Here is a 21,618-nt window from a genome sequence, read left to right as displayed (position 1 = left end):
AGCCCCCCGCTGATCCTACTTAAACCTCACATCTGCGGCTCAGATCTTGCTCTGTGCCGAAAATTGCCTGTGTCAGATGCCGAATAGCACATGAATGGAGATCTTTGACTATTGGTTTCTTCAGTTTCTCTCTTAGTGGTCTCTTTCCTGTAAGAAAGCACCACAGATCCACGATAATCTTTACTCAGTATTCCGGGCCTCACCAATTCGTCTTCCATTACGTTGAGCACGAATACATTGTTGAAATGTATTGATTTATTTCGCATACACACTTGCTCACAGAGCACATACTGGCTGAGAGGTTATTTGGTAATTGTTCATTCATCACTCTGCGTACACTGTCAAAATGCATCCGTGTGGACAACCACAGTAGTATTATTCAATAACACTGAGAAGAATGAAGTCATAAGAAACGGTCTCAGATAATGTGAATGGGTTCATAGTCTTGAACATAATGTAAGCATAAAACTCTATCCAAAGAAGTACTACTTGGAAGTGGGTTTAGTGATTCATTTTCACGTCACTGGCGTAGGCCCTTTTCGCTCCATGTATTTCCCACCAGCCTGTGAGGTTAGGACGGGCGTAGGCTTCTTATCTGACACCACAGCTGCAGCTCCAGTGCCGCTCTCTGCTTCCTCCAGTCCCTCTGTCGTTCCACATCTCCAGCCATTTCGATCTGACAACGCAAGGAAGACGCAAGGAACCCATCGACGCGCTCTCTAATCACAAGTGTGGCTGCTCGTTAGCCGTGGCCTCACAAGTCAGCAATCCTAATAGGCATGTTGTAATGAGTGCTAATTAAGAATAGCTAATTTGCATGACCAAAGTCATTGTCTTTCTTAAAAGGACTTACAGGGCTCATTGCTAAAAAGCTGATTGGGTGGCCTAACTCGGCATTCTAACCGGTGACTATTAGAGTCTGTCAGGGTTTATCAGCGCAGAGGCAGCAGAAATGAGGCTTTTTATGTTGAGCTTCATTGTTTTTCTCTGCAACATGCCCAATGGTGAAGTTGTGATGGACGGACTACCTGCAACCACAAACATTACTTTAGCTATTTTCAAAGAAACTACTTCAAAGCTGGATTAAAATGGAACGGGGCAACTCTGATCAGAGGTTAAACTACACCCAGCATGATTCTCATTCACAACGCAAAGTGATATTCCAGACTTGAGTGAGAAACTCTAGGTTAGTTGAGGTGTGTGGCATGCGCTGCTGGAGGAAGAGTGATTCCAGGCTGGTTTATTAGGCTTGTGGATCATAACTCCTGCTTTTGTGTAGTAAAAGTATACATTTAAAACATGTGTGTTATGGATCTTGTTCTCTCTGATTTCAGGTCTTGTGGCTGACGGTTCAGGGAGAAAGAGAACATGACTCACTTGCTTCTGCAAAAAAGTGGCACAGGGCAGCAGTGCCAGCCTCGCCTCTGCCTTCGACTCAAGAAGTGAAGCCCCTGCACCATGACGGAGAGGCACTGAGGTTTGGCCCCTGACGATCATCTTCCTCTCCCTCAGACCCCCGGCCCCATCCCCGTCCCAAACATGCTGCGCTTCCTGCCTCTCAAACTGGGCCGTCTGTACCGCTGTTTCAAGCTCCTGCTGGTGGTGGGATTATTTGTGGTCCTGCTGATGAACACTCACAACCTGTTTGCCTCATTCCAGAAGAACGAGCTCACTGACAGACGTTTCATCAACCTGAACAAGTGTCCTGCCTGTTTCGGCACCAGCTGGTGTCGGAAGTTCATGAACGGACAGGTGTCTTTTGAGACCTGGGGCCGGCTACGATTCCTCGATGTTTTCAATGTCAAAAATGTTTACTTTGCTCAGTACGGGGAGCCCAGGGAGGGCACTCGGCGTGTTGTGCTCAAGAGACTTGGCTCCAATCAGGAACTGGCAGAGATAGATCAGAAAATCTGCAAGAGAGCCACGGGCCGGCCCAGATGTGACCTCATCCAGGCCATGTACAAGACTGAGTTTGCCCGGATAAACGGAGATGTGCGTTTGCTCACACCAGAGGTCGTGGAGGGCTGGTCAGACCTGGTGCACTGTCCTTCGCAAAGACTTTTGGACCGTGTGGTTCGTAGGTACGCTGAGACCAAAGACTCAGGCAGTTTCCTGCTCAAGAACCTCAAAGACACAGAGAGGATGCAGCTGCTCATGACGCTGGCGTTCAACCCAGAACCACTTGTTCTTCAGGTGAGTTTTTGTGATGGCTGCTGCTGAGCACTGGTTGTATTAAGTGGAAATGGTCTAAACGTTTTGATAAATGTGTTGAATCACTTGGTTAGACTAAGTTCAGTTGCAGATCAGACAAACGCTGTCACAGTAACAGCACCAGAACACCAGGGTGTTGGCCCTCCAGACCCTCTTAAATTACAGGGGACTGTCCTTCCCTTTCTCATCAGAGATCAGAGCCATTTTACAGTCCCTAATACATACACATACTCACTATTCAAAGCATCCCACATCTGAGAATAGAAAAGGGTTTAAAAGCTGTGGCCTCCTAAAGTATGAGATTTTGGCTCCGGGCAATACTGCATATTTAACACTATATGTAGGCCGATTTTGAATAATTCAACAGTGCATCTGTAAATGGTCCAAGTTATATTTGATTTTAATATATGTCCATGTCCTCTTACTCCACATCATTTGCAAAACTATACTTGACAGAGAATAAGAGAATTCTATGACATTTTCGATAAAACAAATCGTCAGTAATGTAACAATCGCAGCACATCTAGTCCAGTATTCACTACTTCTGTGTTTGTCACCCACCGTGTTTTGGACTGTAAATTATATAAACACGCACCACATGTGCTTGCCTCGCTGATCTAAAAGCACCCAATCAATTTCAATTTCAATCCGGCATTGACCACGTCTCGTGAGGGAACATGACGACAATGGTCATGGCCCGTGTATACATTCAATAACTTACGCTGACCTCCAGCGGCCTCCCCACTCACTGGGCCGGACACCTCCAGGCCTTTCAGAGGACAAATGCCGTGATCAGCCTTTTAGCCCACACAATCTATAAAATCTGATTTGCCCCTCTATACTTCCTGGCGCCTTTCTTCAGCCCTACGTCTTTCTTTTTTCTTACTTCAGTCTGTGTGTCATCCTTCCCCATCCCTGCTTCTGTACGCTCCACAAACTCCAGTCAAGTAATTCCGTCAATGTTTTTAATGCCATTATGCCCCAGTTCAAATGCGCAGTGACTCACCCCCCCCCCCCCCCCCCCCCCCACGCTCCATCCTTATCTCACTCTCCGCCACAGACAGCACGGCCCAACGCATCACGGCGGCACATTGTTCGCTCGCCTTTCTTCGCTCCGTCTCCATGCTTTTCCTTACATGTTTACTGCGACTCATGAATTGTTGATCTCATCCTGAACTTGTGACCCCGAGGGCAAAAACGAGCCGTGAGGGTCAACAGACGGGTCGAGTTACACTTGCACATGTTGGAATAAATCGTGTGGTTAGCTGTAAGCGTGAAGAGGTGAGTGAGTTGCCGCTGTGATTCACATATCCTTGACTGTCGGTCGGAACCATGCACTCGAATAGATGAAGGAAATTTGCGGAAAGTGGAGGAGACACTATACTCAAGGTTGGACCACAGCAGACCATAAAGAATTAATGGTCTCTATAGAGATTGAGCAGGAGCTGTGCTGTTCAACACCTTGTACTTATTTCTACTAAAGGTGAGTGCTCCTGCGGAAGAGGCTCCAAGTAGACGAATGCAGGCTGTGCTTTATGAACCGTAACTGATTAAATGTACTTTTATTTTATTGTTTACCAGTTGGCTTTCTTGTCAACACCTCAATTTCCACGCTCTTTTTCACACCTCTTCATTAGACGTATAATTTTCCTATAGATTTCGGATTTCTGTTGGTCACACCGATTGCAGTTTGTTTAGCTTTTCCTGTGGCTTTAACCGTGCGCCGCTTGCCCGGGTTTATTCAATAACGTTACTTAAACATTTCTCTAGCTCCAACCTTCTAGAACGGCTTCGGTTTCCAGTCTTTTGAAGCCACAGGCAGTTAATCGGCCCCGCTCACCACGAGAAACCAGACCCTCTTTGTCGCGGGGGGGAGAAACAATCTGCTGTGTTTGTCGGGTCTGGCCAACAATGCTTTTTCTGTGCTCTATACAAGCGCTCGCAGTCGCACCGCCCCTCCTCTTCTGTCACGCGGACGGCAATTTGGCTTTGGGGGATTAATATTTTTGGAAGGCAAAACAGCCAAACATGAAAAGCTCTGTGCGCAAATTCATCTGTTTGCCTCGTAAATTTATGATCTCGGATTTGATGTTGTACAATGAATATTAAAAGAGGCCCTCAAATAGAACTTATTTTTACATGTTGGATACACTGAACTTTTTCCTTGTGCAATGAATAAATTTGCAGTGATACAGTTTTTGCTTCTTGTTCAACACTGATCTCTCCCTCGCTCCATAATGAATGAGTTAGATTTTTGTAATTTCCCCCATAGAACTTCCTTTTCTTCTGTTGGCTCCTTTCCTCTGGCAACTCATCCATCAGCTGATGGCGAAGCCTGATGAGCACATCTGGGCCAATCTTTAAATTAGTCCAATTTAACTCGGCCCTCCTTTCCGCATCATTAAGTACTGCGCGTTGGCCAAAAGCATGTGACCACAGACGCACCCTTTTTTTGGTTCTGTGCCCCGTGTTGCTCAGTGAAGCCGAGAACGGGATGTGACCGGCCCGTGGGGTTAACTCGAGTCGGCGCGGTTCTTCTTTTCTGGCTGAGTCAAGTCGACGCGCACCGCCAACACCCTTCTCCCACTTCCCTGTTCCCAAGTCTGGCTCACCGTCCGCCCGGGCCGCACCTGACACCGCATCGTCAGCAGGCATCATCCTCACACGCAACGCAGCCTGTATTTTCCCCAACACAGGCGTCTGACACGGGAGTTAAATAAATCAGAGAAGAGGCAGAACACAGAGATTAGATTCCTGACCTTATCTTTCGTTCCTCCCCAAGAATGTGAATGTGAAAGTAAACGTTCTCCGAGCAGCTTGTTTGAATTTTTAAATAGGGGAAAAAAGGGGGCGGCGGCTACGTTTGCTGCCATTTTTTTTTTTAATGAGTATGCACATAATGCATTCCGACGCTCATCAGGAAGCCAAAGTAAGCACATTTTTTCTTGCACAACATGAGAGAAGTGCATCTGCTCTGACCTACTGCACCTGGATTACCTCTTTTTTCCATTTCAAATTCCAACGTTCATCCGACCTTTTTTATAACAACAACTTAGTGCTCAATGTTGGAAAGCTTCACAAACTATATTACTTTTTATGAAGCCATAACGCAAATGATTCAGCCATGCCATAAATCCCAACCCCTTAAAGCTTTATGTAATTTATTATTAAGCCTCTGCGCAGAACATTTGTCCAATTCTGGTGCTGATGGGAAGAAATGATCCGGCGCTCTAACCCAAATGGTCTCAGAGTTTATCTTTTCATTTCGTAAACGGATTGCGAGACGTTTTGACTCATTATTGAGCGATCTGGATTGTGTTTTTGTTTGAGCTGTATTAGTTTAATCTCCATTAGCTATACAGGGTTTAATAATGGCCGCTCGTCTCTGAGCCCTTCTGAAAGGCTTAGGTCCACCCAATAAATACTAGTTAAATTGCTAGTCTCTGATTAGCAGCTTTTGTTTTAGAGTCGGGGATTGCGATCCTTTCCCGACATGAGAGAGGAGGTTGTGTATGGCGCTTAACCCCGCTTCAAGTGGTCCCAAACCCCCTTTCATTATTTTTTGCCATGCTTTGTGTTCAGAGCAGGAGTTATCTGGGCCTTACTCCCCTCTTTGGCTGCCCTCTCTGGATTTAGGCTCTTGTGGAAAAGGGTAGAAGAAGAAGAGGAGGGGACGGGCCCACCACCACGACCACCACCCCTCCCTCTGGTTTGAGTGCGCCAGACTGCTTGTGTTACCGTAATCCTTTCTCTCTTTCTGCCCCTCTTCAAACACACACTCGCATGACAGCTGTGTTTGGTTAGGTAAATGCCCCCACCGCCTGCCTGCCTTCATCCCACCCACAAGCTCCTCTTTTAGTCCCTTTGCTTCCCCTACTGTAGCAACTTGTATCCGGATCTGCTTGACTGCTGAAAGTGCTCTACTTCTATTAACCAGATGGCGAAAGGTATTGATCAGTGAGTTGTGGTTATCATAAGCAGCACTGTGGCTGAAGTAGGACTAGTACCACCAGCCTACACCCTAATGAATCTTTGGCTGACACAAATATGGTTATTTTATTCAAACTATTTGAATTGTGTAGCCGCGAGTGGCTTTCGTTATTAAAAAAGGACTGATTTGTCTATTTGAAACATTTTTTTAGATATTACTGTGAATGTTGTTTTTGAAGATTTTAAGTATATTGTTTATAGTTCCAAAATGGCTGACTTTCGAGGTGATATTTCTGCACTTTTTTGATTTAATTTCAGAGACATTTCACATTTGTCTGCCCTCTATCACCCACGGGGGCCAGTGTCCAATCTAGAATTTCATCCAAAGCTTCGTGTGTCACCAAAAATTTAGCTTGGCCTATTTATTTGAGAGCTGGGCATGTAGAGAATGCAACAGATGAGAGAACCAGTTCCAAACAGATAGTTCTGGATCCGTGCAAACATTTAAAAAAAAAGACATGATATACACACACAAACCTCAGACATGCATATTTATCAAATTAATTAACCAACTCTGTCCTGTTGAAGTAGCCCTCAGATCCAAAAAGGTGTTTCTGTTGACACTGACATACCATAATATAGTCTGACATATTCAGTTTTTATCAATAATACCCAGTCCTACCCAAAAGGTCAGTAAGATAATTTGGAGCTTGTTGTCTGATGTACACAGCCCTTTGTGTAGGCCTGTAGCCCACATTCAGACCGATGACTTTATCCTCTGCTGCTCCTCCAGCACCGGGGATTTATGAGCTGCTCTCTGCACAGTGGCTCCGGTTCAGGTCGGCAGAGGGTTTTGGTTATCAGCTAGCGGAGTGTGTGCTAGCAACCCGAGCTGCACGCTCCCATGCTGCCATTCCTCATCCTGCTCCCATTCTCTCCCCTCACAGTCCAAGTCCAAGACCTGGCTAACCCATTTCTATCACAGATCACTGGAACTCTCTGAATTATCTCTGCCGTTTCTCTTCTGCAGTGCAAGCTCATTGGCTGCGCTGACAGTTTAGGTGTTTTTGACCTCTCTTTTTTGGCTCGGAGTATCATCACAGCACAAAATAAACCATTGAAGAGTTGGGCCATATATATTTTTCATACCGTCATACCACACCCTAAATACAACACAATACTACTACTACTACTACTTCAGGACGCAATTAAACGTGTGAAATTGTGACGGTAGAAAGCGCTGGAGGTTTTATTGTGAAATTAAATGCAGAAATAAGCATTGGCCACGTGTGGAAAAAGTTATGTTCCTTTCTTTTAAACCGTGTTAAAGGAGAAGTTGCGGGTGCGTCACACGACATAACTGTAGCAGCACTTGCAGGCTTTCAGATTCTGTGGATTCTTTTTAATTTAAAGTCCGCTATTTTGCGGGGGGGGCGATTAGGCAATATAACAGCCAATATATTTAAGAATGTAAAATAAATAATTAGTTCATGGGCAACTGATTATAAAGTGTGTCTGGCTCTAGTCACTTTAAATTGGTTGTATTAAAGCAACATTTACTGTTCTGCTTTTTAAACGGTGATTTTTAAAGGCACAACATTCTTTTTGACAGACTTAAACTATTGAAGTGAATTTATGGGCCTGCGGTAGGCTTAATTCAAGCGTGTGTGACATGGTAATTAATATGTATAAATTACAACCATTAACTCTTCATGACTCATTTACACATTGATGCAAGTCCAGTAAACACTGATACAGTCATAATTACATTACAGTAGCCAATGAGAGAATGGAGGCAATGTTTATGATGTTAACTAAACGCTAACTAAAGTGAACGTAAGAAACGAAGCCTCAAAATAGACACATTTAGAACACTCACAGCTCAGACAGGCCACCTCAGATCACAACTAAATACGATTTATTTTAATCCCCATTTCAAACGATTGTCCTTAGTGATTATAATCCAGCCTGTTGTTGTTGATGGCAGTAGCAGCGTGTGTGCACTGATACTTTAATAAAAATCCTATGTTGTCACTGGTGTGATCTGTGATGAAGTTAACCTTTGTTCTTGAGTTTTTATCTGGGGTCAGAGTATTTAAATCCAGCGCCGCCTCAAGTCAGAGCGATGAATGGTCAGAGCGACACAAACGGGAGCGTCTGGAGCTGCATTCAGCTGCACAACATCTCTGACACACAACCAAATTACTGCACAGAAAAATGGAGCAGTGGTAAATATTGGGACAGTAAATTGGATAATATGATTGTATTCTAGGGAGTCAAAGCTCAAAAATGATGTGCAACATGCTCCAAGTGCCTATATTGATCAATATCAGTCGGGCCCAAATTTAACTTCAAAATGCAGAGAATATACATTTAATGGAGTAAATTATTGTCGGCAGCATTGAATCCAAACCTTGCACATTCCAGAAGGAGTATTTTTTATAAATGGTATTGAAGGCAACGCTGTCAATTATTGTCAATACTGTGGTATACGGTCTCCATGAGATTCAATTAAAACATTAGGACTGTTGCCAAAGCAATTAATCATAATCAAGCAAAGGACTATCTTTGAATGATGAAGTCCTCAAAATATTACACACTAACAGGAAGCTGAAACCCATGCATATTGTATTGCCCAGCTCTACATTTTCTCTCAACACCACCTGTTCTAGACTGTGAATACTTGAAGTGGATGTTTGCAAAGAAAGAGGTCAGATGTAAATTCAGATGCCCATAACCATATATACTTTTCTTTACTCTTTGCAGCTCTGGTTTTCACTTTGGGAACAAACAAACACTGCTTCATGTATTGAACATTTTTGTGAGGAACAAAAAAAAGTAGGAGAATAGAAAACGTAACACCGGCTGAGCCGGGGCAGCAGGAGGCAAAGTAATAAGAGATGAAATGGGCAGCATCATGTGTTCCAGGGTGAGGAGTTAGCGCCGACTCCCCTGTGGGGCCAGAGCTCTTGCTGTGGACTAAGCGAGTGGATTTTGAACTTAAATGGCCTGCACAAAGCCAGACGGGGCTCACCACACATCCTCCAGACACACAAGGTCAATATGAGAGCACCCTTTTGGTCTGTTTTAGTTCTTTGATCACATCTGCTCACCAAAATGTGAAGTCAATCTTATTTGAAGAAGACTTTCATAAAATACATTATTTTTTTACAGTTATCATCTCTTGGTTAAGATGTTTGCTGTGCTTCCTCAACCTTCCCATTGATCCCTGGACTCTTGACAGTCGTGCGCCAACTTGTTTACCAGTACGCAATGGGGTTTGTAAAGAATAGAAAATGTTGAGAATTTCCACCGCACCCGCAGTAGGACTTTAACAAGCGGCCCACATGAATGACGTGTGCTGCAAACTACTAATTTCCCTTTTACAACAAGCAGTTGTGGCTGCAAGAAGAGTCTGATTGCTTCCTTTAAATTTGGCCTAACACGGGGCCTGATGATTGTCCTCTTTCGTGTTTGTGTGTTTGATGGACCAGGGTTCTTTGCAGGATGGCCAAGGAAATATCGAGGGAGCTGCTCGTGTTTACTCGGCCTATGAATAGAGGTTGTTATCAGCCCTGGTCACGTTGCATGTTCTCATTCACATACACTGGGATATACAGTTTCACATACACACAGACACACACTTGCACACATACACACACACACATACACACTCTCTTTGGAAGTATGGGCCAGTAGAAGGGCACGTCTTTATCAGCAGATGTCAGGGCGCAGGTGTGTGTTCCTGTGCCTCTCGCTCCATTCGTTTCATCCTCTTCTCTAGCGGCTGCCCATTTGTCTGTGGCCCTGTTTCATTTCAGCCCAATCCAGCCTCTCCCCACGAGGATGCCGCTGTGTCTGCAGCATAAATGGCACAAACAGCCAGTCCATGCTGCAGCACCAGAACTCAACCACCAACCTATGCCGAGAAGTCTGAGGCAGGTCATTAGTAAAAACAAGACTCACGATGAGCCAGTGATCATTATGTGTCCAGTGTGTAAGCACATTGTGTTTTCTGCTCAAACTGACAACAGTACCAACTTCTGAAAGCATTTTTCTTCCTGATAAAATATGCGTTGTTCCTTCTTGCCCGGCCATGCTTTTGCTGAATGATGCAGTGATCTGAAGTAATGGAAGCGCAGCACCCAGGTGTAGCCACCATTTTTGACCCCTTTTCCGATGCGTTCATTTACATTCGCAGACCCCGCAAGTCTGGTACACGAGCGCTTTTATACGCCTTCTGCACAAAATGTAAAAGGGTTCAATGCTAGTCTTTTTTTTTTTTTTTATTCAGTCTGTGCTTATTAATTCTGTCTGGACATTATAACTTGCCAAAAGAACATGCTGAAACGTCTGTGCTGCATTAACATTTAGCACCAGGTTTTATATGTTAAAAGCTTTGCTAAACGGTGAACGTGAATAGGGTTTTTTGACAGAAATTCTACATCTGGGAAGTGTCATCAGCCCTTCTGCGGCCTCAGCAAATCTCAAAAGCATAAGATCTTTGGGAGGCGGTTGGTAAATTTCTCTACCGGCCCAAGTCCCTCGACACACAAACATAAAAGTCCGCTACAAGATGGTGCGCTGGATGTAATATTAAACTGGGCTGTCCAATTTATTTCAAACCACCCAGCCCCCTTCAACGCCTCATTGCAAACGTTAATGACTTCTGCAGAGTAACCGTTTAAAGAGCGCTAAGGGAGAATGATTGGTGGGTCACGTGTGGTATTTATCAACCTCTGATAGTTTCAGCCCAAAGCTCAGGTACACACTTCCATTTCCATGCATCGTTCTGAAGCACGTCTTCCTTTAACTTGCACTTACCTAAAGGAAGTTCATAAAAATGCCACACCACAGTCATCAAAGCAAGTACTTGACAGCACAATAAGACTGAATGCAGTATTCAATCTTAAGGCACAACTAAGTGACATTGCCAGAAAATATACAAACCTAACCCTATTTCACATTCCCAAATGTATACAAAAAAAAAGAGCCATGTTTTTTAGAGCCAGGGCGCCAAATTCTCTTTGGGTCCTTCCATCTTCTTCCGCTTATCTGGTGCCGGGTCGCGGGGGGCAGCAGTCTAAGCAGGGACTCCCGGACTTCCCCTCCCAGACACTTCCTCCAACTCCCCCAAGGAGATCCCGTGGTGTTCCCAGGCCAGACGAGAGACATAGTCCCTCCAGCATGTCCTGGGTCTTTCCCGGGGCCCCTACCTGGTGGGAAATGCCCGAAACACCTCCCCAGGGAGGCGCCCAGGAGCACCTGGAACAGAACTCCTCTCTTCGGGTTGATGTCGGCAAATGTTTCAAGGCTGGTTTTCCGCCTAGAGACTGCAGGGAGACACTTCTAACACCCCAAAATACATATTTAACCATCAAATGGACTTCTAACAATGTTCATTAAGGTAAAAATGTTAGTTCTGCTTTATGAAACTCTGATGAGGGCTGAGGCGACATTAAGGCATTTTCATAACAGCCGCTGACAGTGTCTGAAACTAGCCGTGGGGCATTTTAACCTCTCCCTCCCCCAGTCTGCTGTCGCTCCACTTCTGCTCCCATTCAGGCCGCAACCTGACAACAAAGAGGGAATGTGTTTAGCAGGCAGGTCTTTGCTGGTTGATTCCTCCTGTCCAGTGGAGCGAAGAAGTGAAAGACATTCTGTTTGTCTGTACTGTTGGCTGTCTCCATTGTAGTCTTTTTCTCCCTCCCTTACGCTATCTCTCTTTCTCCTGCCACCACTGCCTCCATCCATCCTTTCCTCAGAGTCTCTCCATTTGCCTGCGGGGCTAAGAATGAAAGAGGATGGCAGTTTACAAAGCGGGTTTAGCCGAAGCATTGGACAGGCTAAGTTTTGTCAACAAGACCAAGAGCCGCTTGGATTTGGCGCAAAACGTAAAGCATTCTGAGGTTTGAATTTGGTTGAAAGGGATCTGTGCTTAATAGGGATGTACTAACTGATCCAGCTTCAAACAGAGATTTCAATACAGTTAAAAAAAAATTGAAAGGCATTGTAGATATTGGGTCTCTGTTCTTCTGTATCTACCTCTGTATCTACCTGCGTTGCACCAATGAAATTTCCCCATGTGGGACAATAAAGGAATATCTTATCTTAAATCTCTAATCGGAAAATTGGCAGCATTGCACTTATATCGGATTGTCATCTTTCTAGCCCCAGCCTCACAGTTGTCCTCAGTTTCTACTCTACTTTTTCTGACACGTCTACTCAAGTTCCTGTTTCTGTCAGGTTTCGCTGTATCAGAAAATGTACAGGCAGGCGATTAGGCCAGGAGATTTTTTTTTAAGTAGTGCTTGCTGCTGCTGCCGGTGGTGACTCACTGCCAAGTCTAGAGATGACAGGAAGGGACAGGCACAGACAGACTGCTGGGAGCTAACCGCAGCCCTCTTTCCTAGATAGACTTTTGTCTGGGCCACAATTGATTGGGTCACCTCGGGGAAATCGGCTCAAACATACTGCAGCACATGTACTCGATCATTGTCCTCCCTTTTTGGTTCTGGATGCTCCTAAAACAGATTGGAGATGTGCCTATGGTGTGGATTTGTAGAAACGGACGAAGCTTGCAGAGTTGCATAATGAGTCATACTTTTTTATACTGCCATCATCTTCCTGAAGGCCGAAGATCAGCTCGTTTTGGATTCTTGTCTAGAGCAAGCGTGGAAAGAAGACTTAATAGAAAAGTATTGTGATTTATGTTTTTCAAAGTAGGATTTACTTCATGGTGTGCATTTGCATTAAACTCCTGACGTAGGAATGACATACAAACCACTAAACTACTGCAAGAATTCCATTAATGTATTCAGAACAAGAGACCAAAGGATGTTATGTGACATAACGGACTTGTCTAGTGAGAAGAAAAGTCTCAAAAGTGTCTTTAGCTTTGTTGGCACCTCCTCCATTCAACAGTCACAAGTGGACCATGCCCCAGACTGCAACATCAGCCGTCCAGGTGACGCTTTGAGCTACAGCCGCTGTGTGGTCAGCAGAGGGTTAAAATGTGTGTTTAAATAATTTGTATTTCATTCATGTTTAAAGAGCTTTAGGGCAGCCAAGCATAGTGAAACTGCAGCCTTGTGTCACCGTCTGAAAGCCAGTTGAAGTATTGGATTACTCTGAGCGTAAAGCGAACAGAACAGTTGTAGTAGTTGACACCTCACATTCAGTGTCTTCTGCTGGAGCTGGATGTGGGCTTCCCCAGACAGGTGAGGCAGCTGTAGATTGTGTGAAAACCAAGCACCGCTGATCCTTCATCTGAGCGTCTCCTCGGCTGGCTGCCACATTTGGAGCGGAAGAACTGGGGGCAATCATTAAGCTAGCATACGACGGGGTGTATGTGGTAAAGGATGCCAGGCTTACGCTTGTGTAGGCTGCAAACAGAGTGTTTTCATTGTATTGTTTTCCATGTCCAACTGTTCTGATAGCCGCTGGTATTGAAACTGGCTGAAAGGAGAAATACACAGGAGTGTGAGTCACCAGCGCTCCTGACTATAAAGCATACAATAGACCAGATCTTGCAGTAGTTCTTTAGCATTACCAAATACTCACCAATAAGTGTGTTGTAATAAAATTTCTCTAGAACAAGCCTTTGTGGCTAATGATGCTGATGACCTTTTAGTTTTACTTCAAAGGCTCATTTACACCAGTGCTAATATAATTTATTTTGCTTGTGATATTCACTCATGAATCAGTAATGCAGATGCTTCTTGCTGCTTGTCCAAAGTGCATTGCCTTGGTTTGCCAACATCATGCAGCAGATTAAATTGGGCTATTTCTGCATCCCAACATCAGGCTTTCTAAAAGCCAGCTGCTGCCACAAATCACCTCCGTCACCTCTGTGGAACACTGAATACATGCCGCGCACAGCAGCTCATGTCTGTAGGGCTTTTATACAACAGGCTTGTCCGTTTATTCAATATGAGCTGTTATTCCAAAGCTAGGGGCATTTCCCATAATCTTTTAGTACATTTTCCATCATTAGAACTATTATGATTAATTCCCCAAGGCAATGGGTATTTATTTATACTTTGTATTTGGGTAAAACCAAAATCTGTGTCCTGGGAATAGTGAACTTCCTGTCTCTGAATATTTTCTGATCACTGTTGCTCTATTCTTGTGCTGTCAAAACAGTTTTGGTCTAGACTACATTGAAATAACTGTAGAGTTTTATTACTAAACCTATTTGTTTTTGTTCTCTCTTAGAGCTTTCCTTCAGATGAAGGCTGGCCCTTTGCCAAATACCTGGGAGCGTGTGGACGTGTGGTGGCTGTAAACTACGTGGGCGAGGAGCTGTGGAGCTTCTACAACGCTCCATGGGAGAAGAGGGTGGACCTGGCCCGTCAGCTGATGGACATCGCTGAGCAGTTAACCAACAATGACTTTGAGTTCGCCCTCTACCTGCTCGATGTCAGCTTCGATAACTTTGCGGTCGGCCCAAGGGACGGAAAGGTCATCGTTGTCGATGCAGAGAATGTCCTGGTGGCAGACAAGAGGCTGATCAAGCAGAGTGAGTGGCCACATGCATTACTACACATGAACATCACATGTGCAGACAGACATGGTGTAGAAGGTCGTACTTTCAAAATAAGATCAAGTAAAAAATAACATTTATCCATTTTAATTAAAAGTGTGCAGTCTGGAGACATGAGTCATGAATTCTCAGTCTTCTCAGAATGAATAACTTGGACAGTAAAATAAATGTTACATTTCTTATAGAGGAGCAAGTGTATTGTCCTTATTTTTCAGTTTTTCAAAGAAGCTTCCTCAAACGTCTTGGGTATGATCTCTACTAAAGCTCTCTGCAGTTCTCTGGAGAGCGCCGAGCTTCATGTCAGTTGTTTTCGCCATCTGCAGCTACTCGCAGGACTAGGGTCTGCAGAGGAGTCCAGAGGGACACGCTGCTGCTAAGGCTCTGCGCCCCGCGCTCCTTGAATATAGTCCTCTCACAAGTTTGTTTGCGTCAAAGCACAGATCGTCCAGATAACGAGCCATCTCCACTGCTCCAGTTTTAGCCTCCGAATAAATCTGTAACAAGGACAGAGCGAGCCATACATCAGAGTCTGTGTGGCAGCCGGGTACCCCTCGCTCGACTTCCCGGGGCCACTTCAGAGAGAGCACAGACCACCCAGTCAGACTGCCAGATTTGTCCCCACCTCCAGAAATCCTATTAAAGTGATAAACTGCAGTGTTGTTGTGTATTCAGCCGCCACACTTGCGTCCGGTGACAGATATGAACTATGAGTGGGTGGCTGTGACTCGAGGGATGTTGTAGTTGGAGGGAACACTTGATGTATTTATCCAGAGATTAAGTGTAGTTTTACAAAATTAAAAATCTGACACTTACAAATAAATGAGGCACAGCCCAGAAGCACATTTATACAGTACATTATTTAAGGGAAAACGTGTCATGATTAAATGGCTGGATAATCATGGGAGCTAGCGTAATCAGAAGTACTGTACTTTTCCCCCCACACTTTGATCCCTACAATGGTGTGTCTAATTTATAGTTTATAGTGGCTAAAGGTCACTGGTGGTCACTCTCGCCTGAAGCCCTAGCATTTGACACACAAGGCTCCAAGTGTCATCCCCATTTCACTCTGTACTTTCCTGTCAATAAAGGCCTACAGGCAGAAAATCTACAAGATGGATGAAACATATACTGTATAATTTGTTAGTCCATATTTGACATCCCACAGTCAGAGAAACTGCTCCAGCCTCTTACCTTCACTCATTCAAAGTTTAAACCCAGCAGTGTTTGTTTGTTTGTGTGCCAAGACTCAGCGGGGCCGCGGAGGAACGGCTGCTGTAATGAGCATTAGGAGGTCACAGGCTTGTGTCGGACAGCACCAGGAAATGGCACTGGCACCGCAAGCCAAGAGAATCCAATCCACACAATTAGATTCTCAGATTGAAAGAGTGCGTGTGTGTGTGTGTGTGTGTGTGTGTACGGCCAATCTCATCACTCCAAACCGAGGCTATTTGATTTGCAAATGAGAGCAGACAGCCGTGCACTGTTGTCAGGGGGGGCATCCACACATTGATAGAAAACATAGCTCGCAATGCGCCGTGGATTTGCGCAGTCCAGTGGTGCGAGGGAAGCGATTTCCCTTCATTGACTTGTTAACATCTGAGGAGGATATTTTATTTTTTTTTAAAACCTCTGTGAATGGCAACGTACACTCTGCTCACTCACGCTGACTCAATCGCTCGGCAGCTTACACAAACACACACACACACGGCTCTTGAAAGATGTCATTCTCTCTCTCTCTCGCCGCTCTCTTTTCATTTCTCCTTTCGCTTTCTTTACTTCTCACTTTCACCTCTTTTTCCTCCGTCTCTTCTTGCATTGTTAAAATCTGCCCGTCCTCCCGAATGGCACTCGTAAGGCCGCGCTAACAAGCATTTCAGAGCCCCGTGTCCCTCCTCTTAGCAGCCCGCAGAAGACACGAGTGAGCGGAATGTAGACGAGACCCACCTGGGCTCTTTAACATGGACCGTGCCGGATACTTCTTCGTTTCAGAGCTTGTCCACGCTGCCTTGTCTCTCCGTGCTCATTTGAATTGGAGATGAAAACATTTGCGAGGGAAATAGACAAAGTTTTGTTACAGTAGAAGTGTAGCATGTGAGATTGAGGTAAATAAATCGGGAACTAAACTTTTTTTTGGAAAGTACCTGAAGGGTAAACCGGTTCCTTTCTGGTCCTTTAGGCTCCCGGCTGCCTCATTGTGTCTGAATGGCACGCTCTCCTGATGCCATCTGTCAATCTGCGCAGGGCGTGATGCATGGCCAGCTCCCAAACATTAATTGCACTGGCCTCACCTTGGCACGCTGACTTTATTTTTGTGGTATAGGTGCTTTTAATACAGATCCATCTTCATCACCTGCACTGATTGAGGTTGATGTGGCCCTCCTCCTCTGGGGGGGGCACTGGGGCTGCCCGCTAACAGGGCAGTGCTGGATGTTTGATTGAGTTGTTCTGATGAGCCAGAGGAGAAGTGCATTACAAACGCTGATACTCTGATTATGTGTTTGCATCCTCTGGGTCCACCCACTCCCTTTCTCCCTCCACAATCTTATTGATCGGCTTTTTAATGCACAAACCAATAGCTCTCTCATCATTCCAGGTTATTTTCCTGCCTGGCTCCTTTACCCTGGCACAATTCTCTAAAGGGGAAAAAGTAATGTGAAATGTGCCGGAGAAAGAATTTTATTTGCTCAATAAATCTCCAAAGTGGTTCATTTCTGTCAAATGAAACACAGATGAGTTGTTTGGCTGTGTGCTTTGAAAAAGAATTTCCTTTCTCAGTTCCCTGGTGCAATGTCAAAAGTGGCACCTCAGCCCTGATGACTCTGTCGGGCTTCTCTGGTAATGATCTACTCTAACCATTGGAAGGAGTAGTTAAAAGGTCAGATGGAGCTAAATAGAACATTGTAATACTTTAAATGGGTGACTAACTATATTTTACTCCTTTAGTGGAATGACTCCTCTAGAATAATAACTGCAGCTCAATGCTATTTGGTTTGAATAAGGGACTGCTGTGAGCTTATTGCGGTCTAATAAAAGCAGGACATTTTAAGTGTGTGACTTTCATCAAAGGTTGCTGCAGCCACATATGGTGCCTTCATTACTTTTCACCTGCTAACCGCTCTGAGTATCAAGCTTATGGCCACATAAAGGTTGGCAATGAATGTTCTGCATCTATGTTAATATTACTGACTGTTGTTTATGATCAGCATAGTTTATAACCCCATTTATCCTCTGTCTCTTTCAGATAAGCCGGAGAGCTATGATGTATGGTACGAGAGCCGCTTTGAGGAGTGCGACCGAGAGGCCTGCCTGTCCTTCTCCAAGGACGCGCTCTGCTCCAGGGTCACAGTGGACCATAACTACTATGCCATTTGTCAGAACCTGTTGTCCCGGTACGCTACGTGGCGTGGCACCACCGGGGGACTTCTCCATGACCCCCCTGCCCACATAGCCAAAGATGGTCAGCTAGAAACCCTGTTGGACGAATGCACCAAACCCAAAAAGCGCTACGGTCGCTACCAGGCGGCTAAAGAACTGCGCGATCACCTCACACAGTTAGCTGCTGCTTCGGCCTCGGCTACAGCGAGGTAGTACATGGAGTCGGCGTTAGCCTGAATCGCCAAGAGACTAGAAACTTCAAACTCTGAGATCCTGGTTCTCGTTCATGATGTCATTGCTGCTCTTTGTACTGAAGTGTTTGCAGTCTTGCATCCGGAAGTGTCTGGATCAAATGTAAAGCCAGATTTGTTAAAGCTGGAGCTTTGCCTGACTCTCTCCTGTCTGAAAGTGAAGTAGATTCAGTCAGAACCAGGACAGAGGATACAGGTGAACCTCTCCTGAAGTGGGCCTGCCACTGTCAGTGAGAGGGCAAAGGTTCCCCAAATGCTTTCATCATTGGACCATGCAAAGAGTCCAAACCACAGCAGCAGCACAGCCCTGTCTGTCCCTCATCGGTCCACCAGAACTATTGTGTTAATAATAAATCATGCCTAACACCTGTTCCATCTGCCCCCAGGTTCTGCTCCTTTTATAGTAGTACTTTTATTTCAGTTTTAGGCCTGTGTTTAAGTAGATCGTTTACATTTTCCCAGCTCTGTGGCTTTTTCTCTGTGTAGCATGGCTGCGGGGAAGGTGGAGGTAGCATGAATCTCCCGCTGACAGGCCGGGCAGCGGCAGGTAGATCAGGCAGAGGGCTGTGCTATTTGCTTTCGTGCAGGAGGAAAAGAAAGCCCTCGACAGCTGTATCGGCCCCATTTTGTGCTCCTCTAATCAATCACTCAGATTCCAGGATCAAGGCAATCATGTTTTGTTTTGTTTTTATAGTTTCCGCCCCCTTTTTCATAGGAACCAGAGGGTGAGACTTAGGATTAAGAGGGACATAATTGGGCTGTGGCAGTCCCCTGATGCAGATATGTCCATACCAAAGAGGCTCTATGTTATATGAGGAAGCGTGAGCAGTAGTCACCGCGCGTTTCCCTCCAGTTGACCCGCCGTTCGGCCATTTGTAACGACACTTACCACACAAGCTCAAAAGCTTGTAAACTGGTGCATATTTTCTTAATAAACAAAAAGGAAAGCAGGGTGAACTATTGTTTTATCAGGGCAAAGGGAAAACACCATAAAACTCCATAATAGCGGTCTCAAGTGCACTTTTAAGTGTCTCTAATTGATAAACAAAACCTATACAACCAAATGTAGTCGGATTTATCACGTAAATGTTCAAAAAGGGAAAAGCAATTCCAAAGTGCTTCACAGCTACACAATGAGCGCCTGACCCGCACTAAATTTCGCAGTCCAGAAATTTCTTTTGCATATTTTAACACCCCACTTAGGAGTTCGAGGTTGATTTTCGTATAACCAGCGGACCAACAAATTGAAGTATAATCGGCAAATGCACACTTGTTTTGCTGGAAACCAGATATTGTTCAAATAATAGCATTTGGCTCAGTATGCGCGGTGTATGTCCGCCGCTTTGAGGTGGGGAATCCAAACGCCAGAGAAGAGTTATGTAGAGTGCATTCAACACCCACACTAATTATCACAAAAATACGAGCGTTTCGGTCTGTGGGGAAACTTGCTCCGCGTGTGTGCTTTTTAGAGGTGACCCTTTGTCGGTTTGGAAAAGCAATAAAGAGAAGTTTTTGGATTTCCTCGTTTTTGTCTTGCATTCATGAGCCCAAAACAACAGAGTTCAACCTGGAGGGATTTGTATGTGCGTGAACTAACTGTCCACTTTTGTACTGTAACTTTTCTTTGGAGTATTCTATCAGCGTTGTCTGATTTTTCCTGTGCCTTTCATTCAAGAGTTGTATTTGCAACTTCTAGTGAGTTTAAATCTTAAAATAAATGAAGAGATATATATAGATAATATAAAACCATGAGGTGTGCTGTCTTCTTTGGTCTCTGCGTTTCATTATCTCCCATGTAACCTACAGCCGTTTGGCTCCGGCGCGCATTGCCTTTAAAATTGGATTCCCTGTGTCGCTGGAGGTTCTCAGCATTTGCCAATTCTGTTTCCTTTTTTCCCCTCTTTTTCCATCCTTGGTTTTGATCTTTCATATCTTCATCTCTGCTCTAATTTGAATCCTCGCCCAAGCTCTCTTTGTTGTTCTTTCAACTCAACTTTCATGCGGGAAGTTGGAAAAAGTCTTCAGTTTTAATCCAATTGGGTTAAACACTTGACTCTGTCGATTTTTCGTGAAAATGCAGTTTAACTTTTATGACAAACATATCGGTTTTAATTGGAATATCACTAGACAAACAGACTTCCACACATCCCAGATCTTTAGTGCTCATTATTTCTGAGCGTATGTTTTTATTTCTCTGTGAAGTGCGGTCTTTGCTTCTTCAACAGCACTAGCATGTCTTACGTCTTAGGCCGGCTCGTGCGATGGAACAAAGTGGCGCTCCAGCCCAAACCAAAATTAGACGCTGCGATGACAGAAAATTCCCTCTGTCTTTCCGCGACTATTTCCTCTTCCCTTTGCTTCCATCCCCTTGTCCTCTGTAATTGTGCGTTTCTTTGACACGCCCGCTGGTTTGTGCGGAGAGCTGGATGTCGCGCTCATTGTGGTGGAGTGCAGTTTATCCGCAGTAGCTACACTTAGCCGGGCTGATGAATGGCCCGGGGCTTTTTGCTGGCTGGAAGAAAAAAACACCACAAAGAAACCCAACGGAGGCAACTGGGCGCTCAGTCCTGAAAGTTTAAATAAACATGAGGCCATTTCAAGGCTCAGCCACCGGGAATTTAATACATTGGACAAGGAAATCAAAATGCATACAAGAGAGGAGAAAAAAAGTCAAAATAAGACTCCAATTGTTGCATCTGGAAAAGTGTGAAATCGGAACTAACAGTAAATACAAGCGGCGAAAGTTCCTTACCGTATTATCCAATTTGCCTTGAGTAAATTGGAAACTGGAATTGTCAAAGCCACAATGGAAGTGTTAGCGGTGTATTTTTGCATATTGTGTTTTGCAGCTTTGCAGTTTACTACCCCCGAGGAAGTAGATATTGCTGTAATTCATCTGCCTCGGGTTGGAGAAAGGGAGGATGGCAGCATTACGAACAGGTACGGAGTAATTGTTCTGCCCATCATGTGACAGCCTCCGCCATATCAGCAGCAGGCGTGCAGTAAATCCCAAGCATTTCTGGAAAGCCGTCCTTTGAATTCTTGGTTATCGGCGGAAACGGGAGTCTGAAAGGCAGAGGTGGAAAGCAATGTAAGAGGTTGCGTAACCATATTATCTAAATCTCTACATGACTTTAGCCCGAGCCTGTCACAGTGAAAACCTGGAGGATGGCTAATATCTTATTCAGGTCATGAGTGGGAAACCTCATGTGAAAGATTGGTGACAAAACGGGGATAAAGGCTGCAGAGGTGGGACAACAGATATTTTTTCTGCTTCTACCAGGTAATGACTTTCTTAAAAAAAAT

The 21,618-nt window shown here is 44.8% G+C and overlaps 1 protein-coding gene across 1 annotated transcript; it reads left to right on the top strand.

The window, feature by feature from the left end:
• The first annotated feature begins 1,334 nt into the window (after positions 1 to 1,334).
• On the top strand, positions 1,335 to 20,061 carry dipk2ab (divergent protein kinase domain 2Ab). The gene is made up of 3 exons (XM_072450917.1): positions 1,335 to 2,193; positions 14,359 to 14,662; positions 17,928 to 20,061. The coding sequence occupies exons 1-3, from the start codon at positions 1,540 to 1,542 to the stop codon at positions 18,272 to 18,274; spliced, it is 1,305 nt and encodes a 434-aa protein (XP_072307018.1). The 5' UTR covers positions 1,335 to 1,539; the 3' UTR covers positions 18,275 to 20,061.
• The last annotated feature ends 1,557 nt before the right edge of the window (positions 20,062 to 21,618 follow it).

The sequence above is a fragment of the Eucyclogobius newberryi genome, unplaced genomic scaffold (genome assembly GCF_026437365.1).
Source record: "Eucyclogobius newberryi isolate DKJ021-1_F unplaced genomic scaffold, fEucNew1.0.hap1 SCAF_18, whole genome shotgun sequence".
Taxonomy (NCBI): domain Eukaryota; kingdom Metazoa; phylum Chordata; class Actinopteri; order Gobiiformes; family Gobiidae; genus Eucyclogobius; species Eucyclogobius newberryi.
Note: the sequence above shows the minus strand (reverse complement) of the source record. Positions and strands in the feature narration are given on the sequence as shown.

Bases quoted from the DNA above. Each gene is read 5' to 3' on its own strand.
- dipk2ab (XM_072450917.1), top strand. From the start codon at position 1,540: ATGCTGCGCTTCCTGCCTCTCAAACTGGGCCGTCTGTACCGCTGTTTC. The intron at 2,194-14,358 runs GTGAGTTTTTGT...GTTCTCTCTTAG, and splicing joins CAGAACCACTTGTTCTTCAG to AGCTTTCCTTCAGATGAAGG. The intron at 14,663-17,927 runs GTGAGTGGCCAC...TGTCTCTTTCAG, and splicing joins CAAGAGGCTGATCAAGCAGA to ATAAGCCGGAGAGCTATGAT.